This window comes from Cervus canadensis, chromosome 11, assembly GCF_019320065.1.
Source record: "Cervus canadensis isolate Bull #8, Minnesota chromosome 11, ASM1932006v1, whole genome shotgun sequence".
NCBI classification, from domain to species: domain Eukaryota; kingdom Metazoa; phylum Chordata; class Mammalia; order Artiodactyla; family Cervidae; genus Cervus; species Cervus canadensis.
In genome coordinates, this window is record NC_057396.1 from 74194484 (window position 1) to 74221234 (window position 26751).

At 38.6% G+C, this 26751-nt stretch overlaps 3 protein-coding genes across 3 annotated transcripts; 2 read left to right on the forward strand and 1 right to left on the reverse strand.

The window, feature by feature from the left end:
* Positions 1-871: 871 nt before the first annotated feature.
* Positions 872-1837, forward strand: LOC122450485 (olfactory receptor 5T2-like). The gene has a single exon (XM_043482861.1). The coding sequence runs from the start codon at positions 917-919 to the stop codon at positions 1835-1837; it is 921 nt and encodes a 306-aa protein (XP_043338796.1). The 5' UTR covers positions 872-916.
* A 10024-nt stretch (positions 1838-11861) lies between these two features.
* Positions 11862-12937, reverse strand: LOC122449361 (olfactory receptor 5T2-like). Its single transcript, XM_043480874.1, has one exon. It carries the CDS (start codon positions 12816-12818, stop codon positions 11862-11864), a length of 957 nt encoding a protein of 318 aa, XP_043336809.1. The 5' UTR covers positions 12819-12937.
* Positions 12938-22168: 9231 nt separating this feature from the next.
* LOC122450493 (olfactory receptor 8J2-like) lies at positions 22169-23122 on the forward strand. The gene has a single exon (XM_043482870.1). It carries the CDS (start codon positions 22169-22171, stop codon positions 23120-23122), a length of 954 nt encoding a protein of 317 aa, XP_043338805.1.
* Positions 23123-26751: the final 3629 nt, after the last annotated feature.

Here is a 26751-nt window from a genome sequence, read left to right on the forward strand (position 1 = left end):
ATAGTATTAATTTTGTAATACAGCATTTGCTAATATTTTAAAAATACATCTGGTGATCAAAGTTCAATTATATTGTCATCCTATATTTGTAACCAAACAAGACATATTTAAAGGAAATTGTTTTACATATTTATATTTGTTGCTTTGCATGTTTAATTAGTCTGTGTGGCTGTGTACTATTTTATCTGCTTGATCATTTACATGTATTAGTACTTGAAGAAGGAAAACTTTAGACAGCAATATTAGCATTACACAGGGCTTTTAATCATGAACCTGGCCTATGAACAAATATTTTGTTTCTAAATCCTATGTTGTTTGTCTTGAACAAACTATATCATTGAACTGATGTTAACAATCATAATGGGGCTAATCTTGTGAATCAAACTCCCATTTAAAAATAATAATTCTAATATTGTCAAACATACTAATGTTCTCATTCTACAATTGACTAGACAGTGATTGCAAGCCATTTGACACTTTTACTGAAAGTTCTGGAGTGTTACTCTTCTATTCCAATGATCTGTACACTGATGCTATCTTATGTGTTTGGATGTCAGAAAGAAACTATTCTTTCTTCAATCACTTGGTGTGATTTAAAGTGATTTAGTATGAGAGCAGCTAGTAGAATGCAGGGACACATTACCCAGTTAGCCTGGTGGTTTTGTGAACTACATGGATTCGAGCAGTAAGTGAACACACACACTGACAGCTGATTCCCCAGTGAGCAGCATGGACACTTCACTCACTGCTTTGTCACAGTCTCCTGATCAGCTCCTAGGAAATGAAGCACCACCAAAATAAATGTGAGAGCATATGTCACTCCCCTTAAGCCACACTATTGACTCACAATGTTTTTATTATTTTGTAGTAAATGAATTGTAATTTTATGTTTAAATTTGTTCTGTGAGGTGTCACCATGAAGAATACCACTGAAGTTACTCTATTTGTACTGAAAGGTCTCACAGATAATCCTGAAATACAAGTTATCTTATTCTTCCTGTTTCTAGCAATTTATCTCTTTACTTTGATAGGAAATTTAGGACTGGTTGTATTGGTCATTGGGCATTCCCGTCTCCATAATCCCATGTACTATTTTCTGAGTGTGCTATCATCTATCGATGTCTGCTATTCTTCAGTAATTACACCAAAAATGTTAGCAGATTTTATGTCAAAAAACAAAACCATTTTGTTGCCCGAGTGTGCAGCACAGATGTTTCTCTTCACTACTTTTGGGACCACAGAATGCTTCCTCTTGGCTGCAATGGCGTATGATCGCTATGTGGCCATCTACACCCCCCTCCGGTATTCAGTCAGCATGGGACCCAGAGTCTATGTGTCCCTCACCATTGCTTCCTGTGTTGGTGGCGTCTTGCATGCTTCTGTACACACCGTGGCTACTTTCAGCCTCTCCTTCTGTGCCTCCAATGAAATCAAGCATGTCTTCTGTGACATCCCTCCCCTCCTCGCTATTTCTTGCTCTGACACTCACACAAACCAGCTTCTGCTCTTCTACTTCGTGGGCTCCATTGAGATAGTCACTGTCCTGAGTGTCCTGGTCTCCTATGGTTTCATCCTGTTGGCCATTCTGAGGATGCGTTCCGCAGAAGGGAGAAGGAAAGTGTTTTCTACATGTGGTTCTCACCTAACTGGAGTGACCATTTTTCATGGTACAGTTCTCTTCATGTACGTGAGGCCCAGTTCCAGCTATGCCTTGGACCATGACATGGTAGTGTCACTGTTTTACAGCGTTGTGATTCCCATGCTAAATCCCATCATCTATAGTTTAAGAAACAAAGATGTAAAAGAGGCAATGAAGAAAATGTTCTGGAAAATTTGATTTAGCTGTAAAGCATATTTTCACAGTAAAAATTGAAGTTAAAAAAATTGAGGTAAGGTTCTTCTATGCCTCAGTATCAAGAAGATATGCTGAAACTATTTTTACATTATGAATGTGTTTCTTTTCTCCCTGGATGTTTTAAAATAAAGATTGCAAATAACCCTCTACATATATTATATTTATATTCAGAAAAAACCCATTTGTTATCATCCATGTGTTTCTCAGTATGTTCCTACCAATATGTGTATATATGTATGTAGAAGCTGTGCTGACTGACAGAACGCTAGCACGGCCAAGGACATATGTATATATAATCTTTATTTTATAATGCTGTTTATTATTTTATCTCCATATAACTTGGATATATAAACTCCAATTTGCAATTATAAATAGTAGTACAATTATAAATGACTAGCTTTATCAAATACTAATTGATCAATAGTAAAACCGTAACTCAAATGACCTCATAACCTGGAGTCACTGGTATCTGACTTGGCCTCCATTCTTAGATTTATACATTGTCAGTCATCTAATCCCAGTCTGTGGTTTGGGAACCATAGATAACATGTTCAAATTCCTGGTGTTACTACTGCTATGCTGATTTGAAGAAGCAGTTCCTCCTTATTTTAAATTCTTCCAAAGCACAAGCATTATATCCACCTTTTATTTCTCACAGATAATAAAGTCTATTCATTAACACTTACAGAGATCATACTTACATTCAAAAATGACAAAAGAAAACACGTGAGTGAAAATGTGAGGTTGATTCAAAGGAAATTTAGCTTATACGTTGTTAAATTTTACCTTAAATTAGTGCATCCTATAAGATAAACCCACTGTTTAACATGAATAATGGAAATGTAGTGTCTTTCATGATTTTTCTATATATTTATATATGTGTGCATGTTTCTTACAAATATTTTTGAAAGGTGAGATTCTGTGATCCAGTGATGGCACTGTGTTACAGTTTTGTCTGTTTGACCAAGATATGTTTATTATGTAACATACAGAAGATTTAGGAAATAAAAAAAATCCTCTTGTACAATAAATAGTAAGCTTCAAATGAGAGATGAAGCTGCAAAATAACACAATGGAAATTGTGGGAAAAAAAAAAGAATTAAAGAATCTTAACAATGTTACGTGTGTGTGTGTGGTCTGTTGTTTCTGACTCTTTGTGACAACAAGGACTCTAGCCAATCAGGCTTCTCTGTCCATGGGGTTTCCCAGCAAGAATTCTGGAGTGGATTGCTATTTCCTACTCTTGGGGATCTTCCAGACCCAGGGATGAAACCCACATTTCCTGTATCTCCTGCATTGGCAGACTTATTCTTTACCACTGAATCACCTGAAAAACCCAACATTCCTATAGGAATACTGAATCAATGGGGAGGTTGGCAGAGCTATGAACAAATGAAGGTATTGTTAACTCTGCATGGTGCAGACAGTGACATTGGTCATGTGACAGACAAGATTCAAAGGACACCAGAGGAAGCAACAACATAATATTCAAGAATTTATATCATTGTAACTTCATGGTAAAAAATGTGACTTCATGGTAAAAAATCTTTGGAACTTCCTTTCTATGGTCCACAATTTATCTGTTATTTTATTAATTTTAGAGCCAAGAATATACCATAACTTTATTAATTTTAGGATTAAGTTGATAAAGAAAGAACAGTTGTGCCCTGCACTAAAGTAGTGAATATTCTAGAAAATGATATGTAGGTTGTCTCTGTTTCTTTATCAAAGTCAAAATCATTTTAATAATCATATTATCATAAAACTATGGGCCTTGGAACAAAAATCCCATACTTTATTTCAGAATTTCATGATTGATATTATGTACATTCATTCCCTCACTTACTCACCATTCATCTCTTTCAGTCAGTCAGTTAGCAAGTAACTTTTGAACATCTACTGTTCAAAAGTAGATTTGGGGCTTATTTTAGAAGCTATTAATACAAAGGCAATTTATTTAGACATACTGTATATCCCACAGTACTTATAGACCAGGAACTTGCAAAAGGAAAAAGGGCAAAGGATAAAGGGAAAAATATACCCAAATGAATGCAGATTTACAGAGAATAGCAAGGTAAGAAAACCTTCTTAAGAGAGCAATATAAAGAAATAGAGGAAAATAATAGAATGGGAAAGACTTGAGATCTCTTCAAGAAAATTGGAGATGCTAATGGAATATTTCATGCAAAGATGGGCACAGCAAAGGACAGAAACGTCAAGGACCTAACAGAAGTAGAAGAGATCAAGAAGATGTGGCAAGATTACACAGAACGTTATACAAGAAAGTTCTTAATGAGCCAGATGACTAGAGCTAGACATCCTGGAGTACAAAGTCAAGTGGGCCTTAGGTAGCATTACTACAAACAAACCTAGTGGAGGTGATGGGATTCCAATTGAGCTAATTCAAACCCTAAAAACTGATGCTGTTAAAGTGCTGAACTCAACATGCCTGCAAATTTGGAAAACTCGGCAGGGGTCATGGGACTGGAAAAGGTCAGTTTTCATTCCAATACCAAAGAAAGGCAATGCCAAAAAAATGCTCAAGCTACAAAACATTTGCTCTCATTTCACATGCTACCAAGATCAGTTCAGTTCAGTTCAGTTGCTCAGTCGTGTCTGACTCTTTGCGACCCCATGATTCGCAGCACGCCAGGCCTCCCTGTCCATCACAAACTCCCAGAGTTTACTCAAACTCATGTCCATCGAGTCGGTGATGCCATCCAGCCATCTCATCCTCTGTCGTCCCCTTCTCCTCCTGCCCCCAATCCCTCCCAGCATCAGGGTCTTTTCCAATGAGTCAACTCTTCGCATGAGGTGGCCAAAGTATTGGAGTTTCAGCTTCAGCATCAGTCCTTCCAATGAACACCCGGGACTGATCTCCTTTAGAATGGACTGGTTGGATCTCCTTGCAGTCCAAGGGACTCTCAAGAGTCTTCTCCAACACCACAGTTCAAATGCATCAATTTTTCGGTGCTCAGCTTTCTTCACAGTCCAACTCTCACATCCATACATGACCACTGGAAAAACCATAGCCTTGACCAGATGGACCTTTGTTGGCAAAGTAATGTCTCTGCTTTTTCATATGCTATCCAGGTTGGTTATAACTTTCCTTCCAAGGACTAAGCGTCTTTTAATTTCATGGCTGCAATCACCATCTGCAGTGATTTTGGAACCCAGAAAAATAAAGTCACTGTTTCCACTGTCTCCCCATCTATTTCCCATGAGGTGATGGGACCAGATGCCATGATTTAGTTTTCTGAATGTTGAGCTTTAAGCCAACTTTTTCACTCTCCTCTTTCACTTTCATCAAGAGGATTTTTAATTCTTCTTTACTTTCTGCCATAAGGGTGGTGTCATCTGCATATATGAGGTTATTGATATTTCTCCCGGAAATCTTGATTCCAGCTTGTGTTTCCTCCAGCCCAGCATTTCTCATGATGTACTCTGCATATAATTTAAATAAGCAGGGTGACAATATACAGCCTTGACGTACTCGTTTTCCTATTTGGATCCAATCTGTTGTTCCATGTCCAGTTCTAACTGTTGCTTCCTGACCTACATACAGGTTTCTCAAGAGGCAGATCAGGTGGTCTGGTATTCCCATCTCCTTCAGCATTTTCCACAGTTTATTGTGAGGCACACAGTCGAAGGTTTTGGCGTAGTTAATAAAGCAGAAAATGGGCTCAATAAAGGACAGAAATGGTATGGACCTAACATAAGCAGAAGATATTAAGAAGAGGTGGCAAGAATACACAGAAGAACTGTACAAAAAGATCTTCACGACCCAGATAATCACAATGGTGTGATCACTCACCTAGAGCCAGACATCCTGGAATGTGAAGTCAAGTGGGCCTTAGAAAGCATCACTACGAACAAAGCTAGTGGATGTGATGGAATTCCAGTTGAGCTATTTCAAATCCTGAAAGATGCTACCAAGGTAATGCTCAAAATCCTTCAAGTTAGGTTTCAGCAGTGCGTAAATCAAAAACTTCCAGATATACAACCTGGATATGGAAAAGGCAGAGGAACCAGAGGTCAACCTGTCAAACATCTGTTGGATTATAGAAAAAGCAAGAGAATTAAAAACAAATCTACTTCTGTTTCATTGACTTTGCTAAAGTCTTTGACTATATGGATTACAACAAACTGGAAAATTCTTTAAAAAAGTGAAAGATTGTTGCTGAACGATAAGATGCTGGGTTTCTTGGCCTCTGGAGGAGACGAATTCAATCCGGGGCCAGAGACTTCCAGAGCTTTTGTGTAATAAAGTTTTATTAAAGTATAAAGGAGATAGAGGAAGCTTCTGACACAGGCATTAGAAGGGGGCAGAGAGTACCCCCTGCTAGTCTTCAGCTGGATGTTATATAGTCACTTGCAGTCTTGTTAATGAAAAGAAAGGAATGTCTTAAAGCTCAGAATGGCACCAGATAATTCATCCCAGGCCATAAAACGATTGATTTGAATCTTGTAGAAGGGCAGATTACCACACAAATAGTTTCGTTTACATAGATTAGGGGAACAATATCTGAGTAAGTAGGTTGGGCCATTTGGTGGAACTTACAGAGTCTGGGGTAAATTAACATAGCTTAAGACAACATTTCCATAAGAAAAAATGTATTGGTTAACTCAAGGTTTGAGAATAGTTAGCTTCAGGTGAAACCAAGTGTCATGGCAACACAGCATTTTAAGAGAAACCTCCTTTTAAATTTGTATAGAGAAGAAAAAAACATCGCTGGTTTGTTTCCTCCTGCTGCTTAAGAGAGATAAAAATGTCTGGCACTTGCAGCCTATTTCCTCTGTTTGGAGACCCCTGGCCTTCCTGCCTGTTACCCTCTCAAAAGTGAGTTGCTCAGTTGTGTCGGACTCTTTGCCCCTTATGGACTGTACCCTGCAAGACTCATCTCTCCATGGGATTTTCCAGGTAAGAATACTGGTAAGAGTTGCTATTTCCTTCTCCAGAGGATCTTCCCAACCCAGGGATCAAACTCGGGTCTCTTGCACTGCAGGCAGACTCTTAACCCTCTGAGCCATCAGGAAAATTCTTAAAGAGGTGGGAATACCAGTCCATCTTACTTTCCACCTGAGAAATCTGTATGCAGCCAAGAAGTGTTTAGACATGGACATGGAACACTAGACTAGTTCAAATATGAAAAAGGAGTATTAAGGTTGTATATTGTCACTCTGCTTATTTAACTTACATGTAGATTACATCATTCTAAATGCAGGGCTGGATAACTCACAAGCTGGAATCAAGATGGCAGGGAGTAATATCAACAACCTCAGATTTGCAGATGATACAAATTTCATTCTAATGAAAAAAAAAACAGCAGGAACTAAAGAGGTTGAAAGAGGAGAGTGAAAAAGCTGACTTAAAATGCAACATTCAAAAAACTAAGTTGATAGCATCTGGTCCCATCAGTTTAGTTGCTCAGTTGTATCTGACTCTGTGACCCCATGGACTGTAGCATGCTAGGCCTCCCTGTCCATCACAAACTCCCGGAGTTTACTCAAACTCATGTCCCTTGAGTCAGTGATGCCATCCAACCATCTCATCCTCTGTTGACCCCTACTCCTCCCACCTTCAATCCTTCCCAGCATCAGGGTCTTTTCAAAGGAGTTGGTTCTTAGCATCAGGTGGCCAAAGTATGGGAGTTTCAGCTTTAGCATCAGTCCTTCCAATGAATATTCAGGAGTGATTTCCTTTAGGATGGACTGGTTGGATCTCCTTGCAGTCCAAGGAACTCTCAAGAGTCTTCTCCAACACCACAGTTCAAAAGCATCACTTCTTTGGCACTCAGCTTTCTTTATAGGCCAACTCTCACATCCATAGATGACCACTGGAAAAAGCATAGCCTTGACTAGATGAACCTTTGTTAACAAAGTAATGTCTCTGCTTTGTAATATTCTGTCTAGGTCAGTCATAACTTTTCTTCCAAGGAATAAACATCTTTTAATTTCATGGCTGAAGTCACCAGCTGAAGTGATTTTGGAGCCCCCAAAAATAATGTCTGTCACTGTTTTCCCATCTACTGGCCATGAAGTGATAAGACTAGATGCCATGATCTTAGTTTTCTGAATACTGAGTTTTAAGCCAACTTTTTCACTCTCCTCTTTCACTTTCATCAAGAGGCTCTTTAGTTCCTCTTCACTTTCTGTCATAGGGTGGTGTCATCTGCATATCTGAGGTTATTGATATTTCTCCTGGCAATCTTGATTCCAGCTTGTGCTTCATCCAGCCCAGCGTTTCTCATGATGTACTCTGCATAGAAGTTAAATATGCAGGGTGACAATATACTGACTTGAAGTACTCCTTTCCCAATTTGGAACCAGTCTGTTGTTCCATGTCCAGTTCTAACTGTTGCTTCCTTACCTGCATACAGATTTCTCAGGAGGCAGGTCAGGTGGTCTGGTATTCCCATCTCATTATGAAATTTCCACAGTTGATGTTATCCACACTACCAAAGGTTTTGGCATATTCAATAAAGCAGAAATAGATATTTTTTCTGAAGCTCTCTTGCTTTTTTTCCTCACTAAGCAGAAATCAGCAATATAAATAGCTCCAGGGAACTGCACTCAAGTGATTAAATTCATTCTAATGAGGATCTCAGACCAGTCCAGTGCACCAGATTCCTCTTTTCTGGGTTTTTCCGATCAACTATGGAACGATCATGGCAGGGAACCTGGGAATCGTCATCCTCACCAGCTGTCGACTCTCAGCATCAAACTCCCATGTACTTTTTCCTCTGGCACTTGGCTATCATCAGTTTTGGAAGTTCTTCTGTCAATTGCCCCTAAAATGTTGGTTAAATTCTTGGTAACAAAGAAAACCATATCTTACTATGCATGTGCAGCCCAGTTAAGTGGATTCATAGATTTTGTTGTGGCTGAGATTTTCATGCTGGCTGCCAAGACCTATGACCACCTGCTCTATCTGTTGGAGGTTTCTCCAGGGATCTGCCTTCTCCTGGTGTCCTTTATACATGTCTGCAGTCTGACCACAGCACTGACAATGTTTCCTGTGTGTTTACAATGTCGTATTGTTCATCCATGTGCTCAACCAATTTTATTGTGATTATGTCCCTTTGTTGTTGCTGCTGCTGCTAAGTCACTTCAGTCGTGTCCGACTCTGTGTGACCCCATAGATGGCAGCCCACCAGGCTCCCCCATCCCTGGGATTCTCCAGGCAAGAACACTGGAGTGGGTTTCCATTTCCTTCTCCAGTGCATGAAAGTGAAAAGTGAAAGCGAAGTTGCTCAGTCGTGTCCGACTCTTTGCGACCCAATGGACTGCAGCCTACCAGGCTCCTCCGTCCATTGGAGTGTCCAGGCAAGAGTACTGGAGTGGGTTGCCATTGCCATTGATCCCTGACCCAGGGGTCAAACCCACATCTCTAGTGTCTCCTGCATTTGCAGGCTAATTCTTTACCATAGCACGATGTGAGAAACCATAATTCTATGTACTTCTTCTGTATGTACATACTATGTACATACTTCTATATGTAGTCCATTATTTATAAATTTAACAGATGCATGACTGTATCTATTTTGTCTTGTTTATGGCTTGCTTTTTCCCCTACATTTCTGTTTATTTTTCTTTAAAACTAAAATTTTAAAGCATAAAATTTATTCTTGTGATAGTGAATTATGTTTAAGAATCTCTGAATTATGTTAAGATTCAATGCTGAATCATACACACACACACACATACACACACACTATTCAACAACATATTTGCATAGTTTGGATATGCAACTATAACTAATATCAGTGAACATGGTTTAGTTTTGATATTTAGTAGAAGAAACCATATGAACAGCAGCGAGGAGAGTATCCCAAACAGGAGAAATAAGAGCAGAGATACTGCATAGGAATAAATATAATAACAGCTTACCTGATGGCTCAAACTGTGAAGAACCTGCCTGCAATGCAGGAGAGCCAGGTTCGATTCTTGGGTCAGGAAGATCCCCTGAAGTAGAAAATGGCAACCCATTCCAGAATTCTTGCCTAGAGAATTCCATGGACAGAGGAGCCTGGCAGGCTATAGTCCACATGGTCGCAAAGAGATGGAGACGGCTGAGCTACTAGCACTTTCAAATACAGGTAATATAGGTAAGAGGGTTCTGCACAAGAACTGTTGCATTATAATTTAAACTTAATCCCAATTCAGAAAAGTATCATTAGGTTGGACTCTAAATCTCAAAAGATTGTCTTGGATTTAAAAATAAGGATGTTCCTTTAATCAGAGAATGACTTTTTGCAAAGTTGTAATTAAATTATCAAATTCAAATTAGCGAAAGCTGGAAAGGAGAACACTGCATCTTAAAGTTATCTCTGAAGGACACATGTCCTCACAATGAAAATGAGGTCTATTGGAAACAAGGATTAAACATGCATGTAGGAGAGACCCTTCTATAATGAGGTTCTTGGGCCTGAGCAAGAGGAGTGGGGGTTTCTGCAGGGGCATACCAGAATTGAAATGGTCCAAGGGAAAGAGAGCTAAAATCTGAGTCAGCACCAGACCTGTAATCAAATCCATAAAAGTGGTTTGGGACTCAGTTGTGGAAAGAGCCAGTTACACATTACTCTCTGAATTGTGTTTGTCTTTTCTCATTTTTTAATTTAAGTGTGATCTTGATAAATGTCAATGCCTGGACTTTACTTTCTGTGAGAAATTAAAGATTTGTTTAGCACTCAAGCTCTGAATGGAATAACAAAAATTGGAAGAAATGCATCCTTATAAATAAGCATGGTAGTTAACACCAGGGATTTGAACACATTGTCTATGGTTCCCAAACCACAGACCGGGATTAGATAGCTGCCAATGAATAAACCTAAGGATAGATCAGAATGCTTTGAAATGAATTCAGATACCAATGACTCCATGGTATGGGATCATATGAACTATGGGTTTGCTACTACTTGACATTTGATCAAGCTCGTTAGATATAACCTTAATAACAATTGTGAATACTGGGGACTTGTCAGGGAATGTTTAACAGTAGGATTCCTGTGTGCTGTTTTCCCTCTCTCAGGAGCCCTCTGCTCCTAATCGTTCCTGGTAACAGAAAGGAGTTGAGCTGCGCACTGCTCCCATGACTGAGGTCGTGAGATGGAATGCATGCATGGATCTCCTTCATTAGCTTTTCCAAACGTGAAAGCAATTATTCACGACCCTCTTCCTTTTGATATGGATTGTCTTCTGGCTTTATGACCTCTATTACTCCTTGTTTCCTTGGTAACTTGTAAGTCTGGTCTTTTGATCTTTATCTTTGCTGAAGAAGTTACCTTGTAGACAGTATATATACTCACACAGAGTTGAATAAAGCACCCTTGCTCCATCAGAGACTTGGGTCCCCGTGTCATTCTTTATCTCTTTCTCTCATTATCTCTTTCTCTCTCACCCTCTGGCTAATTCTCTGGAGCATGGAAGCCTGCCGAGCTCACTTTCCTGCCTGGGCTTTCAAGACCTCTTTGAGAGGACGCCCTGTGCCTACGTGAGTGGTACAACCCTCTCCTAGGGCTTTATTGGTTTTCTGCGTAACCCAGGGAATATTAGCCTCTTTGTCTCTTTCACTTTTTTATCGTAGACTCCAGACCACCAGGTTCTGGTCCCTTAAAGGAACGCAACAGAGACTATACATTCAAGTTATATCAAGATGAAAGAAGAAAAGAATGCATAATATGCTGAAGAAAAGTTACATCTACATATGCCTGCGTGTTTGTGTTATATCAATCAGCATGTTTTCACATAAAAACATTTATAGGTGTGTGTGCATGTGTGTGTGCGTGAGTGTGTATGTGGACAACTCTATCAATAGGATAATACTAAGGTGCAAATGGATGATACAATTTTTCTGCATATAAAAATAACATAGATAGAAGGTTAGCTATGATGTTTATATTAAAATACCCAGGAAGAAGAGAAATGCATTAATAAGGTAAAACAAAGCAATTTCATCATATCTTCTTGGTATTATGGTACATAACATCACTCTTGATATTTTTACTTAATTTTTACTGTGAAAATGTACTTTACTGATAAACCTTTTTTTTGCAAACACTCTCTTCATCGCCTCTTCTACATCTTTGTTCCTTAAACTATAGATGATGGGATTCAGCATTGGAATCACAATGCTATAAATTATAGACATAATCATATCATGATCTGTGGCATAATTGGAACTTGGCCTCACATACATGAAAAGAACAGTACCATGACAAATGGACACTCCAGTTAAGTGAGAACCACATGTAGAAAACACTTTCCTTCTCCTTACAGCAGACGGCATCTTTAGAATGGCCAACAGAATGAAACCATATGAGATCAGGACACTCAGGACAGTGACTATCTCAATGGAGCCCATGAAGTAGAAGAGCAGAAGCTGGTTTGTGTGAGTGTCAGAGCAAGAAATAGCGAGGAGGGGAGGGATGTCACAGAAGACATGTCTGATTTCATTGGAGGCACAGAAGGAGAGGCTGAAAGTAGCTACTGTGTGTACAGAAGCGTGCAAGACGCCACCAACATAGGAAGCAATGGTGAGTGGCACATAGACCCTGGGTCCCATGCTGCCTGAATACAGGAGGAGGGTGTAGATGGCCACATAGCGATCATACGCCATTGCAGCCAAGATAAAGCATTCTGTGGTCCCAAAAGTAACAGCAAGAAACATCTGTGCTGCACATTCAAGGAAGGAAATGGCTTTGTTCTTTGACATAAGATCTACTAACATTTTGGGGGTAACTACTGAGGAATAGCAGGCGTCCACAGATGAAAGCACACTCAGAAAATAGTACATGGGGCTGTGGAGCCGGCAATCCCCAATGACTAGTACAATCAGTCCTAAATTTCCAATCAGCGTGAAGAGGTAAATTGCTAGAAACAAGAAGAATAAGAAGATTTGCAGTTCAAGATTGTCTGTGAAGCCTTTCAGTATAAAGGATGTTACTTCGGTGACATTCTTCATCTTGATACCTCATGGAACAAATGCAAAGATTTTTCAAAACTTGCAATTCATATCCTGCCAAAAGAGTGAATAACTTTGTGACTCAATGGAATGTGATTTGTGTCTTCATATTTATTTTTTGCCAGAGCGTGATTTCCCAGTTGTAGATCAGAACATGGTGACAAGACAGCGGGTCAAGCGTTCATGCCGCTCACTGAAGACTCACATGGGAAAAGACGTGTGTTCCTCACTCATGGGCAGATCCACGCGTCTAGGTCCATGAGATAAACCAGCTAGTTTACCACCGAATCCTATTAGTCGTTTCCATATTAAGCTAGCTTAAAACTCCAAATCATTGGCTAAAGTCAATTTCCTTCTCCCATACAGTAACATGGCCTAGTTTATCCATGTGCAGATACCTGGAATAGGATATGAGCTTTCTAGTTACTTTCAGTAACTGTGTAAAATGATTTGTTATAATTTATCTATAGAGTGAAATCATTAAAATTGATTTTAAAAAGTGGAGTAAATCAAAATTGATTTACAAAAATTGTAACATAAAGTACACTAATAAAAATGAATATTCAAAATGATGTTAAATAGATAATGCTAAATTAGGCTGGTCCTACAGAGTAGCAGCCTCTCAGACTGTAATATTTTATGAGCTATTCCCAAATTCTTTCTAACTCTTTTAGCCCTTCTTAGGTGTATCCAAAAGAATAATGAAGATTTTTTTTTTTAAGGTGATGGGCCATGATTAAATTATTATATGACAACATATTTCATTCAAATGTTTTTCTCCATTATTTTGCATTACATTGTGTTTTTCCTTTTACTAAATAATCAGTCATATTTATTACTTTTGGATATCTAAAGTCTTTGATTTTCAACTGTCTTAAGACCTGTGTTGAAAATGTAAAGAATTTTTCTGAAAAAAAAAAAAAATACAAATCAAAACCATTTTTCCCAAATTATACTTGTTTAGATATTGTTTACTGTGGATCCAGTGAATTGTCAACTAGACAAGCTGAGTCACAATTAAAGTCACTTGTAAAAATTTGTAACTAAACTATGACAACAATGATTAACCAACAGAAATTTAATACTTTATTCTCTTTGTTGTATTTATTCATCTATATGAGAGACAACAGCTATTAATGAAAGGATTACACAACATATCTGATATTGTTAGGTCCAAACTCCTGAAGTACTCAGCAAATGCCTGAAACTTTCTCTTACCTGTGGATTGGAAAAAGCAGCTTTTGATGTACTCTGGATGTAATTAACTCACACTGCTTATATCTACCTACTCAAGTGCTGATCAAACCACAAGAGAGTCTCCAAGGGGAATACACTCCAATTATGATCTGATTTAAAATAGCAACATGATGATTCACTCAATGATAAAGAAAACAGTCTTGGAATAATTCATGACCTAGTAATATTTGTTGAATAAATAAAGTCTTTCAGCCTCTGATTTATAATAATGCTTTATATTTGCATTTCCCTAATAACTAGTGGTTTTATGTACTTTTTCATATTGACCTGTTGTCCATTTGTGTGTCTTCCTTGGAGAAGATTCTGTTCAAGTGGTTTGCAAACATTTTCTCCCACTCTGTAGGAGGCCTCCTTACTCTGTTGATTGTTTTCTTTGCTGTATATACTTTTAGTGCAATGTATTCACACTTATCCAATTTTTCTTTTGTGCCTGTGCTTGTGATGTGATATCTATTAAATTATCACTAATCTAATGTCATGAGGATTTTACTTTATATTTCTTCTGAGAGTTTTATAGTGTCATGTATTATGTTTAATCTTTAAGTTGACTTTTGTTCTTGGTTTAAGATGACGGTTGAGTTTTGTTGTTTTGCATGTGGATATCCCGTTTTGCCAACGCAGCTTGTTGAAGTGATTGTCCTTTTCCCACTGTCTTCTGTTGACACCCTTGTTGAAGATCAGCTGATTACATATACGTGAACTGATCTGTGGGCTCCTTATTCTGCCCCATTGTCTACATGTCTGTTTTTAATGCCCTTACTGTACAGTTCAAGTACTGTGACTTTGTAAAACATTTTTGAAACCAAGATGCGTGATGACACCAGCTTTGTACCTTTGCACAAGATTTCTTTGGATATTTGAAATCTTCTTTGGCATCACATAAAATTTAGAATATTTTTTCTATTTTAAAAAATACCAATTTTATTTGATAAGCATTGCATTAAATTTTTTATTGCCTTAGGTAGCACAGAAATTTTATCAAATGCAAATCAAATGCAATTGCATATCACCTCACACCTGTTAGGTTATTATTAAAGAAGAGAAAACCTATAAACATGACAATCAGAGAACACAAAGAATAAGATGATCAATGGTTGCCAGAGGTTTGGGAGCAGGAGGATAAAGAGAGCACAGAGGACTTTTAGGGCATTGAAAACAATTCTATATAAGAATATGATTATGGATTCATGTCATTATATGTATTCTTGAAACTCATATGCCATACAGCCCCAAGAATGAAGTCTAATGTAAATAATGGACTTTGAGTGATTATGATGTGTCAAAGTGGACTTATCATATGTAAAAAATTTACCACTTTGATGGAGAATATTAATAAGGGGCATGCATGTAAAATATCTATACCTCCCTCTTAATTTTGCTGTGAACATATTACTTCTTTTTATAAAGTCATTAAAAAATTGAATGGAAATTATACATCAGGCAGAAGAAAATTCTCATTAATAAGCCAGAATATCCTCCAAAATACTTCCTGAAATAAAGCATAGAAACAGCAGTAAACAAGCTACAATATAGAAAGTAGTGAAAGATGAATAGGTGATAATTTGACAAAATAATATCACAAAATTACTCTATTAATCCCACAATAAGTATCTCTGAAATGTTAGGACACTTTAAAACATTGTCATATTATTGGAATCAGCACTTTTTCTCCAAGCACAAGAGTCACATGAAAAGGAACAGAACTAGAACAAATAATTTCACAATTTGTATGGAAATACAAAAAACCTCGAATGGCCAAAGTAATCTTGAGAAAGAAGAATGGAACTGGAGGAATCAATCTGCCTGACTTCAGACTCTACTACAAAGCCACAGTCATCAGGACAGTATGGTACTGGCACAAAGACAGAAATATAGATCAATGGAACAGAATAGAAAGCCCAGAGATAAATCCACGAACCTATGGACACCTTATCTTTGACAAGGAGGCAAGGATATACAATGGAAAAAAGACAACCTCTTTAACAAGTGGTGCTGGGAAAACTGGTCAACCACTTGTAAAAGAATGAAACTAGAACACTTTCTAACACCATACACAAAAATAAACTCAAAATGGATTAAAGATCTAAATGTAAGACCAGAAACTATAAAACTCCTAGAGGAGAACATAGGCAAAACACTCTCCGACATAAATCACAGCAAGATCCTCTATGACCCACCTCCCAGAATATTGGAAATAAAAGCAAAAATAAACAAATGGGACCTAATGAAACTTAAAAGCTTTTGCACAACAAAGGAAACTATAAGCAAGGTGAAAAGACAGCCCTCAGATTGGGAGAAAATAATAGCAAATGAAGCAACAGACAAAGGATTAATCTCAAAAATATACAAGCAACTCCTGAAGCTCAATTCCAGAAAAACAAATGACCCAATCAAAAAATGGGCCAAAGAACTAAACAGACATTTCTCCAAAGAAGACATACAGATGGCTAACAAACACATGAAAAGATGCTCAACATCACTCATTATCAGAGAAATGCAAATCAAAACCACAATGAGGTACCATTACATGTCAGTCAGGATGGCTGCTATCCAAAAGGCTACAAGCAATAAATGCTGGAGAGGGTGTGGAGAAAAGGGAATCCTCTTATACTGTTGGTGGGAATGCAAACTAGTACAGCCACTATGGAGAACAGCGTGGAGATTTCTTAAAAAACTGGAAATAGAACTGCCATATGACCCAGCAATCCCACTTCTGGGCATACACACTGAGGAAACCAGATCTGAAAGAGACACGTGCACCCCAATGTTCATCGCAGCACTGTTTATAATAGCCAGGACATGGAAGCAACCTAGATGCCCATCAGCAGATGAATGGATAAGGAAGCTGTGGTACATATACACCATGGAATATTACTCAGCCATTAAAAAGAATTCATTTGAATCAGTTCTAATGAGATGGATGAAACTGGAGCCCATTATACAGAGTGAAGTAAGCCAGGAAGATAAAGAACATTACAGCATACTAACACATATATATGGAATTTAGAAAGATGGTAATGATAGCCCTATATGCAAAAACAGAAAAAGAGACACAGAGGTACAGAACAGACTTTTGAACTCTGTGGGAGAAGGCAAGGGTGGGATGTTTTGAGAGAACAGCATGTATATTATCTATGGTGAAACAGATCACCAGCCCAGGTGGGATGCATGAGACAAGTGCTCTGGCCTGGTGCACTGGGAAGACCCAGAGGTGCCGGGCCAGCTGGAAGATTTCAACGAGCAGCACGACGCGTTCCTTTAGGCTAAGAAATAAAGACACAGAACAGATGGGGTCGAGAGGATCGCTGCAGTCAGTGATGATTCTTTATTTCTCAGGGTTACATTTATACTAAACCAAGAAGAGAGGCATCCCAAAGAAAATTCTTCCCCATGTACATCATCTTCAAGATAACAATCGCCAGAGCTCTCTGATAACGCCAAGGGATAAGAAAGGCATCCTATTTATCTTAAGGGCAGTCATGCAAAGCTATCTATCCTGCGTCGTGTGTGCATTCAAGGCTTACTAATGTTCTGTTAAGATTTAACTTGGATAATAAATTCCAGAGGGGTGGCGGGACAGAGAGCTATGTCCGCGAACAGACCCTTGAGAATCAATCAAGGCAGCTCCCAGAGTCAGCTCTTTCAAGCCGCTCCCCGCACAGAGGAATCGGGTGGAGAGGGAGGTGGGAGGGAGGATCAGGATGGGGAATACATGTAACTCCATGACTGATTCATGTCAATGTATGACAAAACCCACTGCAATGCTGTGAAGTAATTAGCCTCCAACTAATAAAAATAAATGAAAAAAAAAAAAAAAGAAAAGGAAGGTATTAACATGAACTATGACACTGAAATCTACCAATTTACTGTGTGAGAATTAAACGCTTATATGCATTTAAATAAGTTGTAGAAGACTCTTGAGAGCCCCTTGGACAGCAAGGAGATTAAACCAGTCAGTCCTAAAGGAAAGCAGCCCTGAATATTCATTGGAAGGACTGATTCTGAAGCTGAAGCTCCAATACTTTGGTCACCGGATTTAGTTTTAATAGGACTATCTCCTTATATACAGAGTCTAAGGTAAAAATCTTTCCCTAAAATGAGATTACATTACAAGTTATTACATTCAGTTGTTTGCTAAATTAATCATGTTAAAATACCATGTCAACTAAAGTGGTTTATTTTAAAGTTTATTTTTTGTTATATTCTTTATCATGTTTTCATATTTTAAAATCCACAGATATGAATAAATGTAGCTCTTTCAATATTGAAATGTTATTGTGAAAAGTATACAACTACATACTAGCTTTGTTACGAGGTAGTTAAAGTGCCTTTTTACATTCACAATTGTAAAAATGGAAGCAAGTAAGCACACATAGCAAGACTTTTGCCTTTATGTTGTACATCATCTGGTTCTTGTAAATACACCAGGGTTTATCTTGACACAAGAATGGAGGCTTTATATTTGGTTCTATTTCCAATATGTACATTAAAATTCAACATTGGAGCCAGAATCTTGTGCTTTTCTCCATTCAAGAGCCAGACACAACAATTCCAAACAATGTAGGGGTAAAATTCAAAACAAAAAGGGTGGACTCAATGGATGCAATAGTTAATCAATGGTTTTCAAGAGTACTCCCTGGCTATCTACAGATTTGCATCTTGCGTGACATTTTTGCATAGAGGCTTGACTAATGAAAGTTTGTTTTTCTTTACTTCCCTGGGGGACCTGATCTGTACTGGGAATTGTGATTCTCCTGTCTAAGGACTAGGGCCATGACACAGATCTCAGTGTGAAGGTCTTCAGAGACTCCAAGCACTTGTATAACCAGTTAGCAGACTTCATGCAAAAGCCTCACGAGCAGGTCTAGGCAGATCACTCTGCTCAGGTAGGTAAAATCAAATACCTTATTTATTTCAAATTCCAGAAGAGGAGAGCAAGGATACTAGAAACTTCATCAGTTCAAATTAAACTCAGAACTGATGATGTCTGGTCCATTCTCTTGCTGAGTCGCTCACGTCTCTGCCCACTGATTGCTAAGTGGAAGTGCTGGTGATACATGTAAGTACAATGATTTTTAAAACCCTATTGATAGATTATGGAGAAGGAAATGGCAACCTACTCCAATATTCTTGTCTGGAGAACCCCATGGACAGAGAAGCCTGGTGGTCTACAGTCCCTGGGATCAGAGAGTTGGACACAACTGAATAACCAACCCCTATTGATACATTAAACTCTGAGCGTTTGTACAGAATAATGAATAGTCCTTTAAATAAGTATATTTTACTTTGAACTATAAGGGAATGTTTTCTGCCATAGAACTGGTGAAATTAGTGAATATTTTAGAGGACATATTACACTAGATAAGAAACTTAAATGTCTTTGAAATATAAGATTCTCTCCTTATACAATTCTCTCCTACATAAAAATATTCTCCTTTTAAAAAGCTGATTACACACATTCAGAATAGACAATAATTGTTGTTAATTTTTTTTTTTTTTGTTAAATTAAGAATAGACTTATTATATATGTTATCTCTCTGGGAAACATGCACTGAGTTACTATACGTATAGCAAACAAATACTTTGATTAGAGTGAGTGTTGCCCCTATGTTTTCCATCAAGAACTTACTTATGCATCTATTTTAGATGCAGTGTTAGAAGGCAAGAAATAAGGGACAGTTGTTGCAACACCATTGGATCAGCTCATCAAACGTAGAGTTGATGCATGGAATAGATATCCTTAGGCGCTTCCCAAGTGGTGCAGTGGTGATGAATCTGCCTGCCAACACAGCGGATGCAGGCTAGGTATTCATAAGAGAAACGATCAACAACAACAAAAACATCACAGATTTAAGACAGAATCAGGTTGAGGGAGAGTACATTGGGCTTTTGTTGTTGTTGTTGCTAAATATATAGTTAGATATCATGTGTCCCAGTGTTTTATATATGCAAAATTATAATTCACTTGCTATTTCTAGCTCAACTACGAAAACTCTCAGTAAGGTAGAATGAGTTACTGGAACTGAAATAAAAAACTGCATTTAAAAAATCGTTCAAAACATGTTCATATCAATAATTTCTGGTACAAATTATTTTGCTTTCATTGTCACAAGGCTTTGTGCTAAATAACACACATATGTACACTGTCTCATTTAATCCATCCCACACCAGACTATAAATACTTGGAAAATCATATGGCTATTAGTAAAGTGTTCCCCTGGTAGCTCAGATGGTAAAGAGTCCGCCTGCAATGCAGGAGATCTGGGTGCAGGTTGACGTATGGAATAGATATCTTAGGCACTTCCCAAGTGGCGCAGTGGTAATGAATCTGTCTGCCGACACAGCGGAGAAGGGAAAGGCTACTCACTCCAGCATTCCTGCCTGGAGAATCACTTGGAGAGACGATCCTGGCAGGCTACAGTCCATGGGGCTGCAAAGAGTTGGTCATGACGGAGTGACTTCTACTTTTTCATTAGTTAGTGCACTAACTACTAACCACCAACTAAACAAACAAAAAAACCACACCCAAAACATCATAAGAGCATACCACTGATAAATACCCCCTAAAGGCTCTTGGGCTTCTCCGGTGGCTCGCTGGAAAAGAATCCACCTGCAATGCAGGAGACTCAGGATATACAGGTTCTGTGCCCTGGTTGGGAAGATCCCCTGGAGGCGGAAATGGCAACCTACTCCAGGATTCACACCAGGAAAGTTCCACAGACAGAGAAGCCTGGTGGGCTTCAGTCCATAGAGTCACAAAGATCTGGACACAACTGAGAAACTGAATATACATGCGTGCACGCATGCACGCGCGCACACACACACACGCACACACACACGAGGCTCTTTGAGTAACTGAATCTCACTGAGCCTAAATTTTCTCATCAGACATAGAAATAATTAGTGATATACACATTCTGGGACACTCCTGCCGAACAAAGAAATCATTATTCAAAGTGCCTCTGTATGTGCTGGGTGTGGACTACAGTACTATTAAATAATGTTAGACTCTATGATTTCTGTATAGAAGCAAATAAACCAATCAACCTTTAACAAATCAAAACTATACATTATGTACTTAAAAAATAATAACGGGCCTTAAGTTATTTAAAGGAAAAGCATACAGCTTTTCTTTAAATAGAAAAAGAAAGAAAGGGTTGCCAGAACAAAATAAAAAGTCTGAGCTGTTAAAAGACAGACTAGACAAGAGCAATTTACTTTACAAAAGAAAGGAAATGTGATTTTCAAAAAGCAGATTCAGAACGTCTGAATGATACTAAGAATGTACAGTAGCAGAGTGTAAATTTGCTTGTGGGCAGCTGAATCTGAGGTGTATTGTAATTATTGTTAAGGAAAAAACAGGCTATTGAACACGTTTTCCACAGAAATACTAAAATAACCAGTATGATGACAATGTATGAGAGGGCGTGAGGGTCTGTAGCAGCTAAGAAAAAAATAACTAGATGTCACTCTAGCTCATCAACTTCTTATAGGTACCTCTCTTTTATTCCAAGAAACACAGACACACAGAGAGGCATGATGTGTACATAAATAAATACCTACACATATATAGATGCAGTATATTTTCACGTGTACTAAGTCACTTCAGTCATGTCTGACTCTCTGCAACTCTATGGACTGTAAACTGCCAGGCTCCTCTTTCCACAGATTCTCAGGTGAGATTACTGGAGTGCCATTTGCTTCTCCAACATACATATACATGCAGCATATTTGCATGATATATTAATATAATGTACATATGCATGTAAATATAAATGCATCTCATCATGCAATTTATGTATGTTCATCCAATATAAACAATATTCTATAGTACATAAACACATTAATTACTTGCTCAAACAGTTCTAAGATCCTGAAATGGAACTCTGGAGAATTTGTATTGCTGAATTTGATGAAAAGATGGAGAGAAAAGACGATTAAGAAAGTTCTGAAACTTTTAAGTGTTTGTCAACAGAAGTGAACTGATTTTAAGTGAAACACTTAACAATATGGCAAGTAACAAAAACAGAAACCATTTTACAGGCTCTTAATCACTTTCCATTTTCCCCACTAAGCAGAAATCAGCCAAATGCATGGCTCCACGGAATCGCACTCAAGTGACTGAATTCATTCTAATGGGAATCTCAGATCTTGCAGAACTCCAGATTCCTCTTTTCTGTGTGTTTCTGGTCATCTATGGACTGACCCTTGCAGGGAACCTGGGAATCGTCATCCTCACCAGCGTGGACTCTCAGCTTCAAACCCCCATGTACTTTTTCCTCAAGCACTTGGCTATCATCAATTTGGGCAATTCTTCTGTCATTGCCCCCAAGATGTTGGTTAACTTCTTGGTTACAAAGAAAACCATATCTTACTATGCATGTGCAGCCCAGCTAGGTGGATTCATAGTTTTTGTTGTGGCTGAGATTTTCATGCTGGCTGCCATGGCCTATGACCGCTACGTGGCTGTTTGCAACCCCCTGCTCTATCTGGTGGTGGTTTGTCCATGGATCTGCCTCCTTCTGGTGGCCCTTACTTATGTCTACAGTCTGACCACAGCACTGACGGTCTCCTCCTGTGTGTTTTCTGTGTCTTACTGTTCGTCCAATGTGATCAACCACTTTTACTGTGACAATGTCCCTTTGTTAGCGTTGTCCTGTTCTGATACCTACATTCCAGAAATAGCAGTATTTACCTTTTCGGGGACCAATTTGTTTTTCTCTATGATTATTGTTCTGACATCCTACTTCAACATCATCCTTGCCATTTTGAGGATACGCTCTTCAGAAGGGCGACAAAAAGCCTTTTCCACCTGTGCTTCTCACATAGTGGCTGTCACTGTGTTCTATGGGACTCTTCTCTTCATGTATTTGCAACCAAGGACCAACCACTCATTAGATACTGATAAGATGGCCTCGGTCTTCTACACCCTGGTGATTCCAATGCTGAACCCCCTCATTTACAGCCTAAGGAACAAGGACGTGAAGGATGCATTGAAGAGATTCCTGGATAACCCATGTCAGTCATTCAGATTAATGCAAATTTAAAACTACAGCTATCTTCATTTAAGAATTAAATCCTGCTAAGTGAAGAGGTTGTAAATTGTTTAAAAATTCCATTAATATCAATAGAGAAATCTTAATCCTTTTCATTCCAACTCCAAGTACCCAATTTTCCCTAATTTAAAAGCCATTAATTGTTCAAAGAAAACACACTAATATAAGTAATACACAATGGGAAGACCCCCAGGGATGGGATAGGGAGGGAGGTGGGAGGGAGGGATCGGGATGGGGAACACATGTAAATCCATGGCTGATTCATGTCAATGTATGGCAAAAACCACTACAATATTGTAAAGTAATTAGCCTCCAACTAATAAAAATAAAAGAAAAAAAAAGAAAATAAATAAAATCTAAAATAAAATATATGTTAGAAAAGTATTTTTATAGTTTTTGAACAAGAAAGAATAACCTGATAGTAAGGTGGCTTTATGTTGGAATCAATTTTGGATGGTTGTTAGTCAGATCATCTTCCTTGCCACAGTTATGTTGACATTTTGTTTGATTACTAAAAGTTTTATTATTTTTTGCAGCATTTTACCTATTAAATTATCAACCTTTTTGAACTCATTGATATCTTGCATCTAACCAAATATATATCACAAAAAATAAAGCTTTCAGACATAAAGAAACCTAATAAAAAATATACTTTTTCAAAAAAATAATTTGTTGAAACAAATAGGCAAGCACTTCAACCAAGCACCAGTTTTCAAGGAACCAAGACAGAAAAAGGAATTTGTCTGCCAGCTCTCATTTTTATTAGTCAAAGCTTACCCTGTGGGACATTATCACCTGTAATCCCAAGTTATGCTTACTTGAGTGCTCAAGTGGTTCCAAAACATTCATGCCCAAACCATTATAACAAAACCTTGTTGGTGGTTAGGGAAGACAGGAAACACAGGATATAGTCATGAAGCAAAGTCTGAGAATACCTGTGAAAGTTAGGAGCGAGGAAAGAACAACTACAGGGTCTCTCATTCTGTAGCTGCAGCAGAACTAATTATTAAGAGCTGCATAAATATGCATGCACAAATCTAGTATCTCGGTACTATAAATTCATTTTTAGTGCCTCCTTTCAGCTACCAAAGTTTAACTTACATGACGTTATGAAAAGCTGTTTGAGGTATTGTCGTTGTTGTTGTTTAGTAGCAAATTCATATTTGACTCTACTGTGATCCCATAGACTGTAGTCTCCCAGTATCTTCTGCCCATGGGATTTCCCAGGCAAAAATACTGGAGTGCACTGCCATTTGCTTTCTACAGGGGATATTTCCAATTCAGGGACTGAACCCAAGCATCCTGCATTGGCTGGTGGATTCTTACCACTGAGCCAGCAGGGCTACAGTTCAGTTCAGTTCAGTCACTCAATCCTGTCTGAATCTTTGCGACCCAATGGAGTGCAGCACACCAGGCCTCCCTGTCCATCACCAACTCCCGGAGTTTATTCAAACCCATGTCCATTGAGTCGGTGATGCCATCCAACCATCTCATCCTCTGTCGTCCCCTTCGCCTCCTGCCCCCAATCCCTCCCAGCATTAGGGTCTTTTCCAATGAGTCAACTCTTCACATGAGGTGGCCAAAGTACTGGAGTTTCAGCTTAAACATCAGTCCTTCCAGTGAACACCTAAGACTGATCTCCTTTAGGATGGACTGGTTGGATCTCCTTGCAATCCAAGGGACTCTCAAGAGTCTTCTCCAACACCACAGTTCAAAAGAATCAATTCTTCGGCGCTTAGCTTTCTTCACAGTCCAACTCTCACATCCATACATGACCACGGGAAAAATCATAACCTTGACTAGACAGACCTTTGTTCGCAAAGTAATGTCTCTGCTTTTTAATATGCTATCTAGGTTGGTCATAACTTTCCTTCCAAGGAGTAAGTGTCTTTTAATTTCATGGTTGCAATCACCATCTGCAGTGATTTTGGAGCCGCAAAAAATAAAGTCTGATACTGTTTCCACTGTCTCCCCATCTATTTCCCATGAAATGATGGGACCAGATACCATGATCTTAGTTTTCTGAATGTTAAGCTTTAAGCAACTTTTTCAATCTCTTCTTTCACTTTCATCAAGAGGCTTTTTAGTTCCTCTTCACTTTCTGCCATAAGGGTGGTGTCATCTGCATATCTGAGGTTATTGATATTTCTCCCAGAAATCTTGATTCCGGCTTGTACTTCTTCCAGCCCAGCGTTTCTCATGATGTACTCTGCATATAAGTTAAATAAGCAGGGTGACAATATACAGCCTTGATGTACTCCTTTTCCTATTTGGAACCAGCCTATTGTTCCATGTCCAGTTCTAACTGTTGCTTCCTGACCTGCATACAGTTTCCTCAAGAGACAGGCCAGGTGGTCTGGTATTCCTATCTCTTTCAGAATTTTCCACAGTTTATTGTGATCCACACAGTCAAAGGCTTTGGCGTAGTCAATAAAGCAGAAATAGATGTTTTTCTGGGACTCTCTTGCTTTTTTGATGATCTAGTGGATGTTGCCAATTTGATCTCTGGTTTCTCTGCCTTCTCTAAACAAGCTTGCACATCTGGAAGTTCACAGTTCACGTATTGCTGAAGCCTGGCTTGGAGAATTTTGAGCATTACTTTACTAGCGTGTGAGATGAGTGCAATTGTGCGGTAGTTTGAGCATTCTTTGGGATTGCCTTTCTTAGGGACTGGAATGAAAACTGACCTTTTCCATTCCTGTGGCCACTGCTGAGTTTTCCAAATTTGCTGGCATATTGAGTGCAGCACTTTCAAAGCATCATCTTTCAGGATTTGAAATAGTTCAACTGGAATTCCATCACATCCTCTGTCTTCGTTCGTAGTGATGCTTCCTAAGGCCCACTTGACTTCACATTCCAGGATGTCTGGCTCTAGGTGAGTGATCACACCATTGTGGTTATCTGGGTCATGAAGATCTTTTGTGTACAGTTCTTCTGTGTATTCTTGCCACCTCTTCTTAATATCTTCTGCTTATGTTAGGTCCATACCATTTCTGTCATTTATTGATCCCATCTTTGCATGAAATGTTCCCTTGGTATCTCTAATTTTCTTGAAGAGATCTCTAGTCTTTCCCATTCTGTTGTATTCCTCTATTTCTTTGCATTGATCGCTGAGGAAGGCTTTCTTATCTCTCCTGGCTATTCTTTGGAACTCTGCAGTCAAATGGGAATATCTTTCATTTTCTCCTTTGCTTTTCTCTTCTCTTCTTTTCACAGCTATTTGTAAGGCCTCCTCAGACAACCATTTTTGCCTTTTTACATTTCTTTTCCATGGGGATGGTCTTGATCCCTGTCTCCTGTACAATGTCATGAACCTCTGTCCATAGTTCATCAGGCTCTCTGTCTATCAGATCTAATCCCTTAGATCTATTTCTCACTTCCACTGTATAGTCATAAGGGATTTGATTTAGGTCATACCTGAATGGTCTAGTGGTTTTCCCTACTTTCTTCAGTTTAAGTCTGAATTTGGCAATAAGGTGTTCATGATCTGAGCCACAGTCAGCTCCAGGTCTCTTGTTTTTGCTGACGGTATAGAGCTTCTCCATCTTTGGTTGCAAATAATATAATCAATCTGATTTCAGTGTTGACCATCTGGTGATGTCCATGTGTAGAGTTTTTTC

Excerpts from the sequence above, each read along its gene's own strand:
- LOC122450485 (XM_043482861.1), top strand. The coding sequence starts at position 917 with ATGAAGAATACCACTGAAGTTACTCTATTTGTACTGAAAGGTCTCACA.
- LOC122449361 (XM_043480874.1), bottom strand. The coding sequence starts at position 12,818 with ATGAAGAATGTCACCGAAGTAACATCCTTTATACTGAAAGGCTTCACA.
- LOC122450493 (XM_043482870.1), top strand. The coding sequence starts at position 22,169 with ATGGCTCCACGGAATCGCACTCAAGTGACTGAATTCATTCTAATGGGA.